We start from the raw sequence: 12,905 nt of genomic DNA, 5'->3' as shown, positions 1-12,905 counted from the left end.
GACCAGGTTGCTCAGGGCCTCATCCAACCTGGTCTTGAATACCTCCAGGGATGGGGCATCCACAACCTCTCTGGGCAACCTGTACCTCACCACCATCTGAGTGAAAAATTTCCTCCTAATCTCTAATCTAAATCTCCCCTCTTTTAATTTAAAACCATTCTCCCTTGTCCTGTCATTATCCGACTGAGCAAAGAGTCGCTCTCCAATACATGAGCATCTAATACATGAGCATCTCATCATTAATTTGAGATTTCTCCTTTATTTAAAATAAATAAATAAATCGCTTGGTGGTATTTATTCTTGCGTAACTCATTACTGCTGCTTGTGACAATGTGCCTAATCATCACTGACTGGCGCTGAAGCTATATGTCTTTCTCATCCCTATTTACAGCAGATGGTCTTTTTGGTGTTAGTAGTTTTTAGTTCTTTGAGCTGGTAGACATGTAGGAAAGGTTTCTGAAAGGAAAGCAAGCCCTTAGAGCTGCTAATATTAAACATATTAGTGTTTCGGTAGGCTACAATACATAGGAAATCTAAAGCAGGTGCTGTATTTTAAGGTTGTGTCTAGACTCTTTGTTCAACATCAGAGAATAGTGAGACATTCAACTGAAAATTTTAGGAAAGACAAAAGAAGGAAGAAAGTGAGTTGAATTAGGGACCAGTTAAAGTATGTCATATGAATAGAATTTAATTGAAAGCAGCAACTTTACTTTGTACATGCAGTTCCTTATACCTCAAAGCCTGGGGTTCCTTTGCTTATTTGTTTTGTTTTTAACTAACATCTTTATTTAATGATTGGTAATGATTTGGTAATAGTATATAAATTGAACTTAGTAGAAATAAAAATTGCCTTGAAAAGGAAAGCGTAACATTCTAAAGATAAAAAGTATTATACAAAGAGATTGATCTGTTTTTAAAAAGCTAATTTGTGATATATTGTGCATATGTGAAAACTGATTGCCACAGAAGGCTATGAAGAGGGTTACTAAGGATGGGCTAAAGCTGATTCAGATACTTTTATTAAGTGTCTCTGTAAGATAAAATGCTGATCAAAAAAGTGGTCAAATATCATTGGTTGTAGAGAAAGTTGTTGATTTTGAAGATTCATCCCACTAAAAAGACTGTATAATAAGCCAGATTTAGAACAGAACTGGTTCAGCCTTCTGTGAAATGTGTAGTTTTTAACTGCTTATAGAGAGAGGCCAGGTATTAATTTACATCGTCCAGTCTGATATTGCTATTGTAGACGTTAATTGATGTTTTGAATGTTACATACAAATTCCTTGGGGCCTATCATCTAAATTTCAACTGGAATTATTAATAGATAATAAAATAGATACTGGCTATAACACAAATAGTTTACATGTGAATGGCAAGACAACTGACTTTATAGACACAATAGTCTCTTTGTGATAAATGCTGTAGTACTGAAAATTTTTTCCCAAAGGGGAAGCAATTTAGTAAGAACTGAAATACCTAATGAGAAATTCAAGAAGAGACATTCATAAAAATCTCATGTAGATTTTCCAATAATGATTTTATAAATTTTAGGTAAATTTCATAGTATATTTTTTCCACACCAAATAAAATCATGTTAGTCATCTGTGACTGCTTCTAAAAGATGACAGTTATACGGTGTTCGAAATGGAAATCCTTTCCTTTATTATGTGGAAAGTGTGGCACAGCAAAAGGGCTTGTATTGGTTTACATCATCTCCTTTTAGTGTCATAATAGCTGTTGTAAAAGATGAGAAGATTATTGTTGATTGAGATTTGTTGATTGAGTGTATGGTTTCTAACTGTTGTACTTTGTGGTTGTACACTTGCCCCCTTGAACTAGCTAAAATGTTAATATTATTTTTACTTTAAGTAAGCATCACACTGTGAAACTTTTTGCTTTCAGGCTTGACTGGCAATCTGGAACCCTCTCTCACAAGCCCTCACCTATTTAGTTTTGCTCATAAAATCATTCCTTTGCTCTCCAGATCATTTTGCTAGAATAATTTTTATTAAAATATTTACTGTGAAACTAGGAACTTCAAATTTACATACACTCTTGGTTTCTTATTTGGAAAGGTATACAGTAAATGAAGAAATATTACAGCAAAGATTGCATAAAGCAAAATAATTATGTAAGTTGATTTGTTACTTTTTACTAAAAATACTTAAGTTAATTTTATATATTCGGAAGTATTTTTAAGCATGGAGATAGGCTATTCGGTACGTTGAAGATTAAGGGAAAGATTGGCTTAGTTTAAAACAAACACAATAAATTGCTGTGTCAGCCCACAGAGGGAAAAAAATCTTAATGATGTATACGAAAGATGCAGGGAGAGGAAGTATTTATTTGGACTATAGATTTTTCTTTCAAAAAAAAAAAACCTTCAGTCTCCAGTAAAATGATATGCATAGGAGAATTTCTTTCACTCTTGTTACTAAAACACAACTCTTCTGACCTTTCAGCCTAGCTGAGGTTTATGTTCAAAAGGAAGAAATGTAACATTTCATAGAACTAGCAAAAATAGATACCAAGATTAGACAGGCAGCAGGAGTCTTCAAACAGATGCCAAAAAGAATAAAGAGATTAACATCTCAAATTACAACAAATTGGCAGGGAGTATATTTGATTTATCTTGTAAACTGTCTCAGTACTTACAGTTCTGGCAGCTGTAGCACCAAGACAGCTAAGGTCAGCTGTTTTTCACCTTCAGCTGAGGATCAGTGCTCAATTTTTGAAAATATTGTAAGGCATGATATATAACCAGAAATAGTCCCCATTCCAAAGACACAAGTGTTTTCAGACCTACTTTCTGAATGGTAAGACGCTGGCTGGGTTATCAGGATGAATAACCACTACAGTTTTTATACCAAAGCAGCTGTAATTGCTACATCTGTGCAGTTTCCCTTTGCATTACTTCTGGCTGCTGTCTGAACACTTCTGAGTCATGATGCTCTCAAATAGGTTTTGATGCTCAATGATTTTGTGCTCTGCTGTCTCTAGCTCCTAGAGATATGACTAGGTAAGAATGGCAGCCTTAGTTTCATTGTTCTGGAAAAAAAAGAATGCTAAATGCATAGTTTATACTACTATAGTATGCTATTATAATTAAATATATATATAATATATATTACTATGCTATTATATATATTATATATTATTTTATATATATATATAATTTCACCTAATGCCTATTACCCACTAAAAGATGAGCAAGATGATGAGACTTCCAAATCTCAGAAAAAGCCCCCTCATCTGTTTTGTATTGGAGAAGCTACACATATGACGTTGTTAATGCTTGGGGTTGGAAACACTTTGTGTATGTGTATTTTAGATCTACTGTTTGTGGGATGGACCCCTTTGGAGTGACTAGCTAGCTGTCTATATGATCACTGGTTAGAAAAAATATGCAAACCCATTTTTGTTGGTAATTTCAAACTTGCCCGTATCACTTTTCTGCAAGAAAGTTTTGGTTAAAACAAAGGTCTTGGCTTGGAAAGGGTGTGAGTTCTGGGATGGAAGTTCTGCCCAGAGGGGGTGGGAATGAGGAACAGCTCAGTCACTGATTTAAGATTTGGGATACTATGTTGGTAATAGTTACGGTAACGGTTAAGGTTAACATATTGGGGTCGCCCAGGCTCAGACAGTCTGCCTAATTAACAGAAGGAGGTTAACTGGTTCAGGTAACTGCTGTAAACATGAAGCTACTGACTTTTGTGGGTTTGCCTCTGCCATTTTTCCTTGTGTCAGCAGTCTCCTGATGTTTTTCCTCCTTGTTTTTAAAAGGACTTAGCTTTTGTCCTGCTGCAGAACAGGAAAGCTTAAAAGCTCGAAAATATTAATGGAATGAAATAATTGTTCTCCTTTCAGCTCATACTCAATTCTTTGGTTTTGTATTGTGATGGGAGACAAATTAGTAGAGTGGGATCAGTTACACAGATTACACAGAAGTTGTTTATAAGCTTGTTGAGAGGTCAGAAGGTGTTACAAGAGGAAAAGATGAAAACATAAACAGCAGTGCAGCACTTTTGGCAAATAAAAAAGGTCATTCTGTTTCCTGGTCTGAGTGGCCATAAACAGTTGAAAATGGTGTAACGTGTTGATTATCCCTAAACCTTCACTTCCCTTGACAACACCACTTATGCATTTGTATTTGTATAAAAATCTACATCAGATTAGAGCTTTATAGTCTCTTAATTTTCACTTCAAATAGCAAGGAAAGTTTTCCCTTTCTTTTTAATTGTCTTTTTTGTTCTATACAAAGTGGGCAGAATAATATTAAAATAATTTAATGTTATTAAATTATACATTTATTTAAATTAAGTTTAAACTATTTTTAACCTAGTGAATCACCCTACTGTCAAAATGTTGGGAGCTGGGGGTTGGCTAAATGTTTTAGGCCTCTATATTCAAATGTGAAGTTTTTAATGTTGTACAGTCTCGGAAATTTGCAATTGCACTTTTGTTTCAGAGATAGAGTATTTTAGGTTTTAGTTTTGTAGAAATGTGAACTGCTGTAAGTTCTCAGATCATATAAATTGCTTAAAAATTTATGGCTTTGCAAGCATATTGTTAAATTCCATAAAATACCTACTTTTTTATAAGGAAATGTCTACAATAATAAAATAAAAACATTATAAAATTTAGTGTTTGACTAATACATTAAGCATTTTTTTTTATATTCAGATATTCCTTTCCCTCTTCAGCCTACTTTATCTGACAAATTAGAAACAAACATTCATCATCTGATCCCCAGACTTCAACATGCTTATTGTAGCTTTGGTTCTTTATCCTCACAATCCACCTGGGACTTTTCTGCCTTCTAGGTTTTATTTTCTACTGAATTATACTATCCAAAACTTTATCATTTTATTTGACTCTAGCAGATGGAGCATTCAATCTCTGTCAGGCAACCAGTGTATCATCCAGTCACTGCCCTTTTTCACTCAGGTGTCTGCTATGGCATTGATTTAACTGATGGCGCATTGATTTAACTTAAATTGACAATGAAGTTAATTTCAATTAAGCACTGAAAAATGCTTTTTTTCTTTTTTTTTCAAAAATAAATAAATAAAAGCATCCAGAGAGGATTTTAAACTGATCTATAGTGAAAACACTGCAAAGTCTCACCTTTTATTTAAATCATGGCAGTGTTTTCCAGGATAGATGTCTCTGTTACCCTGTTTCTGTTGTTCTAATCTAATTGTTACACAACTGCCCAGAAAACACCATAACGGAGGTTGGACTCGATGATCTTGAGGTCTCTTCCAACCTAGAAATCTGTGATACTGTGATAACAAACGACTGGATCCCATACATGGGTCCAGTACTAGTAGAGTGCTTACATGAGTACACATCCCTGAGCGCTTTTTCTGAAGTCTGATTTTACCTCCTTTCGCCACCTGGAGGCAGTTGGGCATGTGAGGGAGCTAAGAACAGTAGTGGAGGTTGCTGGCCCTCCTGGCTGCCTCAAGTGCCAGCTTTGGCTTTCCTTTGAGGAAAGGTATTGTGGCATTGAGGTTGAGAAAACTGCAAAAGAAGAGCTAGTTCAATGTGGTACCTGATGGAAAACTATATTTTTTTTAACATCCAACAATAAACTAGCTGTTACGGTACAGTCAATGGGTGTCATGGCTATAAAATACTCACAACTGGTATACATTAGTGTGTCTTGGTCATGGGACAGGAATATCTTCCAAGGAAATGTCCATTTTATTTGAGGACTTTTGTGCATTTTAGGCAGTCAATGTGATCTGCCCCACTGATTGCGTAGGGCAATTGTATCGGAGTTAGAGATTTGATAAAGAAATAAAACACTACATTGATTTTATCATGCTAACCATGTGGAAACTATGTGGAAAAGAATGAAATTCTGGCATGCTGAAGTGAACAACAGCAATGCTTGTTCATTTCAGCTGAGCCAAGATTTCACCTGAACCACTTTTATCTTCCTTTGAGATACTCAGATCTATGTCATGAACTGCCCATTAAAAAACAAACAAACAAAATCTAAGTAGTAAAGTTCACTATTACCTTGTCTTTAAAATAGTATATTTACTAGATCAAATAACTTCTTAACACATACTGTGCCCAGGTAGCACTTTAGAGCCATCCTACCTTCTTTTCCTGTGCAGTGTTAGGAACTGTTAAGGTGTAGATTCCACTTGTTGTGAGTCCAGATTTGAAAGCTTCAGCACAGTCTTTGAAGCTGATTTGCTCCTCTTTAGCTATGAAGTTGTTCTTAGCTGCTAAAAATGCAATAGAAATGGAAGGCGTTAAGAGGAGATGAATAAAAGTTACTAAGAAGTGATTATTGATGTAATCAATTTATAGCTTTGCAGTCCCAAAAATATGCCTAGTCCTGAAAGAAATGTCAGATTAAGGTATTAGTTGTGTGTTACTTTAGAGACATTACTCCAATGCAAGCACGACTGCTTGATAGGTTGAAAAGTGATGACACCTATTAATATTAAGAATAAGAAAACTTAGGATATATCTTTCAGTTTAGCAATGCCTGCTTCCATTGCCTTTAGATTGCATGACAACCTCTACCTGCATTAACTATTACGAACATATCTAACTAGCAACTGATTGTATTAAAATTGACCAGTACTCCAAAATTGTGAAATATAACAGAAGAGTTATTCTATCTTTTGTAATTCAGCTGACTGGAATAACTACAAAGTTTTAGCTAGGTTTTTGCTCCATGCTGAGCAGGAACAACTCTGCATGTACCAAGCTGAAGCTTGGCAGTTCAGGCCAACCCACTAAGGAAACATCCCTTCTGGAATTCATTTCTGTAAAAAATACATTTTAATATGCCGAAGCCTTCTTGTTTTACAGAACAATCTAAGGCTCATCTTTTTGCCTCAGTTCTTTATTAACTATGGAGGTTGGAATTTCCTGGCATTTAGCCTGCTGACTGATATTTCATATTTGACCCTTCTGGGGTTGGTTCTGTGTATTTTCCCTTTTAATCTAAGAAACACAGTCAGTTTGTACAAAGTTTTAGGTGCTATATAAATACATGCATGTATTATTGTTGCTTAATGTTATGTTCTCTTTAGCTCGCTTATTCATTACTTACCTGTTTTCATGTTTTGCCTTAAATACAAAAATAACACATTCAGTGTTTTAATTGCTTTTCCACACTCTATTGTTTGTAAACTGTCTTAGAAACTTTCCCTGCTAATTTTGTCTTTTTGGCAAACAGTCATTATTTTTTCCACTCTGGCTTTAACGGTGTTGTAGCCAACACGACTTTGACTTGTTTACTTATTTGTGCACTAGCATAGCAGATAACATCAGCAGGAACATGTACAGCCTTGCTAATGGTAATTATTTAAGGGGATAGTGCCAGTTACTAACACAAAAAAAATTGAGATTTCACTTTGTTTAGAAAAATCTACAACATTATATTATTTAGGACACTATCAGAACTGAGTGCTTCTGAACGCCCGTTTCCTTTTTTGTGAGCTAACTAGAGTAATGCAGTATAGTCCATCTATACTGTCTTTTATGTTGCAATAGTAACCATTGTGAAATTTTCTTGGTATTTAATTTTAAATCCTTTTTTAGGGGTTCTGTATTCTTGTGGATTTCTAGTTCAGATTACTTTACAGGCAAACACGATAGATTCATTACTCATTTATGTAGCACATCTTTAACTTCTAAATTTGTCAAAATTTGATATCAGACATGAAGTTTAAGATAAAAAATTTGTTCACGTGTTTAACTTACATTTATCCATAACCTTCAGCTTATGGTCTATGTGTTTTTCTATGGAGCATGTAAACCCACATAAAAGTGGAAGCTTATGCTTTGATGCTGGGCTGCCAAGCATATTAAGGATGAAGCTATTGCCATAAAAGTTGTTAGGCTGACTGATTTTTAGGATGAACAGGGAAGTTTCAGTGAAAGACTGGAGAACCTGCTGTCCTGGGCTGGTTCTTTCTGTGGTCTGGGGCATACATAGGTGCTAAAATCTGGGCCAGTGTTGATGATTTAGCCTTTAACAGCCATTACGTATTGTCCTTTCTTTGATCAGCTCTGTGTACGTTGAACAATGCGAGGTGGCAGAAGCAATAGTTGTGAGCAGGAATAAAAGCTACAATCTTATTTCATATAGTCTAGCCTAGAGCTGTGGCTAAGGGAGAGTGCGCTGCCAGGTGAATGAATGCCATGCTGGATGAATACTTGGCATCACTGTATTTTGTTGAACTACTGGAGAACTGGGTAGGCAAGCCAATGTAATTCACAGAAGATGAGCAAAATAATGAAAATAAACCACATAAATATTTTTCCCGTAGAAAAATAGGTCAGTAAGCTCAGATGCAGAATTTAAGGCAAAAAAATACATTTTTTGAGAAGCACAAGTGTGAACAAAATGGTTGTTAAGCTTTAGAGGTAGTATTGTATGCAATTTGGGGAATGTAACTTAAATTATATAAGCTTGTATTCTTTTACTTACAGTTTGGTGTCGATATCATAGTAAGCAAGTTATGAACAGTCTCCATCAAATCATGTTGCTGTTTTTGCAGAACAGAGTTGTTTACCGTGGCTGTAACTAACTGCTTTTCTAGTTCTTCTATAATGGAATTCTGTCTGGCTACTAAGACCTGAAGCTGATCTTTTTCATCTTTTATTGACTTCAGCTGAAGTGTGTGCTTGTCTTCCATCTCAAGAACTCTTTTTTCTAGAAAGCTAAATAAAAAAACTACAATTAGGCTCTTAGGAAACAATTCTAAGCTGATGTAAAGAGTATTAAGCCTGTTGCATACATGCTTTATTTTATTATAGAACTAATTGGTACATAAATAATATCTGATATAGTCTGTATGACAAGCTTTTGAGGTATAGCAATTGGGTCCTGATTTGACATTATGAAAGGAAAGATATAATTTAGTCCTGAAAAGAGGATGGTAATGCTAGAAGTACAGGGAGAATCAGTATAAAACATATGTAGACCCAAAGTAACCATTACTTATGACTATGCCAGAGTAACCATTACTTATGACTATGCCATTGCTTATTACTTATGCCTTGAATATCATTCCCTCAAAGGTTAAGCATATTAGTGAAGGTTTTCATGTTTTTTACCCTATGAAATGAAAAAAAAATCTTCTAAAGATGCACCTTTGAACTTTTCATGTGTCTTGTGTTATAATATATAATTATATAGAAGTATATTATATTTATATGGGAAGTATATATATTATTTATAATATATTCTAGCCTTTAAAAATGGAGATGTGCAAATAGTTCCTTGAAGACGTGTTACCTATCTCCAGTTCTGGAGCTGGTGTGAGTAGGTGATTGGCAGGAACGTTATTGCAGTGGTTCTGATGCATACCATGAGAGGTAAAGTTAAAAAAATGCATGACCAGGAGGGAGAAGTTAGCCTAAAATCCATTACTGTTATTGAAAAAACTCTTGAACCTTTTAATTAAGTTTCAAGCAGATGAAATCGATGTCAGATCATCTTTTATTAGGTGAGAATAATGCATTTGTGTTTACATTTAAAAATAATAATAATTTAAAAAAACACTTGGACGTATGGTTCTTATTAAAACACGTTGTCTCTGAAGGAGAAAACTTACCATTATTTCTGTGTTTGGATTTCACTATAAACTGTTTATTGCCAAAAGTAAAGTACAGAAAGGGATAGCAGAAGTAGTTGGCTTTTGATCTGTATTTCATAAGACTGACTACTTCTGAAGCTTGTATATGAGTAGTAGTTGACTCTTCTCCCCACGTTAGAAAAAGATTGTGGCCATGACAATAGAATGCATTTCTCTGGTAATAAGATATTAAAGTTTTAGGGCAGCTACAATCTGTTTTTCTCTTCACTTCTCCATCTTCACAGCAGAGGTGTTTGAGGCCAGAAATTAAACTGACTCAGGGAATTGATATGATTGAAAATTAATCTGTTTGTTTTAGGGTAATCTTCAGTACCATCCTTCAGTGCCAAACCCAGTACAAGTAGTCCTGGTATTTAGATCAACTTCTGTTGTCACAGAGTTAGGGTTTTCAGTTCTAAAGAAAAATCTTAAACTCTGATGCATTTGTCCCTTAGTAAACCAAGCAATTTTTTTCCCCTATGTGAAATATAACCACAAATTTTCTCTTCAAGGAAAATTAAAAATTCTCTTCAAGAACTTTGCATAAAAGTAGAATTTAACCAAAAAAAAAAAAATTACTAAAATTAATGATCTTACCATAACAGAAAGTTGATGCTACTGTAAAGAGTATCTATAAAAATAAGAATTTACTATGGTGGTTATAACTGAGGAATGAGAATCTACAAATTTTATCAGAATTTTGCAATTGCTAAAAAGGAAAAATCGAAAAATGTTAGTAACAATTTCAGTATAAACAGTTTAAATATCCACATTGAAGTTTAAAAAAAAAATGCAACTCTAAAGCCATTAGAAGGGCACTTTAGGGAATAATATTTTGTCAAATTGATATGCCAACTTACCTGTTTTTTTCTTGTAATTTAGTTATCTCATTGGTCTGATCTGAAATCTGTCTTTCTAATTTATTTGTTGAAAGAGAGTGTTCCAACAGCTGAAGTTCAAGTCTGGTTGTCTGGTTTAATACCTAAATAAAATTTATAAAAAGTATTTGCAGATCAAGATACATCTTTTAAACCAATTGTAATATCTTTATACTGTGAAGTCATGCAAATCTCTATGTAAGTCTCTAATTCAAAAGTTTTCTTTGAACACATTTGGGCACAAATGCTCAAAAATTAGAATGAAGTACAATACACAGGGTTGCATGAATTTTGTTGTTCCACTACCATTTATCATTGGGAGTTCTTCAATGTTATGCTATGACTTTAGTTACTATGACTTTAGTTTTGCTGTCATGCCTTCCCCTCTGTTATAATCTTCTTATTTCATTACTGGCACTATTATGGTTGTTAATCAGAGAATAATTTGAGTTGTTTTCTCAACCTAGTGTAGGAAGAAATCACTTTGCATTTCTCTCACTGGTTGAAATCTTGGCCCAGTCCTCTGAATTCAGTGGTTCCCTTTTAGCAATTTTCCTTAATCCCAAATTACATTTTAAAGTGTTTATTATGTGACAACACTTTTGTTGACTCATTCCTTTAATTATAATTTTACCTTTTTTTGTATGTATTCTCTACTATTTAAATTTATTTGCATCTTTAAATGAAGAAATTGGGAAACACAGAAGGTGCTTTTTGTTTGGTATTGGATTGCATTACTTTGAGGCATGTTTTCTAGAAATATTTATTCATTGTTTTAGAACAGCTTTTTTTAATCCAGTAGAATTTGGCTTTCGTTGGCAGGAAGAATTGATTACTCATGTCCTTCATGTTTAACAGTCATTCAGGACATGATTTCACACTTAACTGTAATTGAAAATTATTGCCAAAAAGTAAGTGTCCTTGAGAGAGCAATTGTTTGGTTAATTTCCTTATGTTGTTAATTAAGACCTTAACCCAGCCACCACTAATTTCAAGCAGAGAAGGAAAGTTATGGTCATGGTTTTCTTCCTGTAAGCAGAAAATACCTGAATAATTTCCATAAAATCATTACTGTCAATGAATAAATACATTTTCTCAGCATGTACAAAATACTGGGCTCCTTAATAATAAAGTCAGAAAGTTGAATTCAGCAAATTTGTGAACTGTGAACTATCAGTTTATCAAAAAATGAACAAAGGCTTATTTTAAGTTAAAAAAATATATCATTGGATGAATTATACAGATATAAAAATGCCTAGCAAGGATTTTAGGTTGTGTGCACTATTTATGAAATATAAAATGTAATGTGCTACATACTATTTTCACTACTTGTCTGGGAATTATATATCTGAACTTTTCTACCATCTTAGCAAAACTACAAATACACACCATTCTACATTCATTGAACTTGTCCTTAACTTAAGTAGAACATCTTAAAAATCTGCATTTTATTTCACGGGATGCCATTTTTTAGCTAATACTTTTCAATTAAAGCAATAATTAAAGATATATCTTTTAATATTTTTGTTTGAAATTATTTAGAGAATAACAATTCTCTAACAGTAGGCAAGTTTACTTCTGTGTGACTGTACATTTCCAGTAGCTACCTACTAAATCTTTTTTCTCAATTCATCTCTAGTTGGTTTGTTCATCCCTCTGTTAAATAAGAATAATAAAATGCATTGTGCTGGCAATGAACTGTAACTCCACCTACAGCATCTATGAAAAAAGTCTTTAAAAAGACTTATTTTTTTTATAAGAATGTTTAAAAATTCAAAAGAAAATTCAAGCAAAAAAAAAAATAAAAAGGTTAAGCTTAGCAAATGGAACAAAGACTGAGTGGGAAGGAACTCTGTTAGCTAAGATCTGGTGGCAAGAGGTGAATAATGAACAGAGATATACAACAGGGGTTGCATAAAAGCATACTCTTACCTAAGTGTATGCTTGGACATACACTAATATTTTCACGTACATTATCTTTAAACATAGTTCTCTAGACATACTTCAAATCCTTCTATAATGGAAGTCTTTCAAGTGATAACAGTAAGCTTGAGATGGACCTATAAGTTGTCAAATATTACTGTTCTCTTAATCTGGGGTAGAGCTGTTGATGGTATTGGTTAACTTTTAATTGTTGAACTGCAGATTGTAACCCTAGACTGTGTTAAGTGTAATTATAGGTATTTGGGAAGCAGAAGCATTTTTAGTTTGAAATACTTTACTTACTTGTGCTTCAACATCTGTTAATTTGCGGGTCTGTTCAGCTGTTTGATTTAGTAAGTTTGTGCCTATTTCAATCATTACTGCAGTCTGGTTCTGCACTGCAGTTTGCTGGATCTCTACCATTTCTTTCTTCATACTGTCTTGGATGTAATTCTCAAGCTACATGGGAAAGGAAAGAGAGAAGAAG

At 34.0% G+C, this 12,905-nt stretch overlaps 2 protein-coding genes across 7 annotated transcripts in view; one reads left to right on the top strand and one right to left on the bottom strand.

Moving 5' to 3' along the window:
* Nucleotides 1-12,905, top strand: part of MCPH1 (microcephalin 1) — a 130,562-nt gene that overhangs the window by 57,591 nt on the left and 60,066 nt on the right. The window lies entirely within an intron of this gene.
* Nucleotides 1-12,905, bottom strand: part of ANGPT2 (angiopoietin 2) — a 48,252-nt gene that overhangs the window by 8,806 nt on the left and 26,541 nt on the right. The window contains exons 2-5 of one of the 4 annotated variants that reach the window (XM_080584556.1): nt 12,722-12,877; nt 10,478-10,599; nt 8,468-8,700; nt 6,115-6,242 (exon numbers count right to left, since the gene is read on the bottom strand). In XM_080584556.1, the coding sequence (XP_080440682.1) occupies nt 6,115-6,242; nt 8,468-8,700; nt 10,478-10,599; nt 12,722-12,877 (639 nt within the window). Of the gene's footprint in view, nt 1-6,114; nt 6,246-8,467; nt 8,701-10,477; nt 10,600-12,721; nt 12,878-12,905 lie in introns of all 4 variants that reach the window. The other 3 variants (XM_080584557.1, XM_080584559.1, XM_080584558.1) reach the window with 3 other exon arrangements.

This window comes from Anser brachyrhynchus, assembly GCF_964034855.1.
Source record: "Anser brachyrhynchus genome assembly, chromosome: 3".
Lineage (NCBI taxonomy): Eukaryota > Metazoa > Chordata > Aves > Anseriformes > Anatidae > Anser > Anser brachyrhynchus.
Note: the sequence above shows the minus strand (reverse complement) of the source record. Positions and strands in the feature narration are given on the sequence as shown.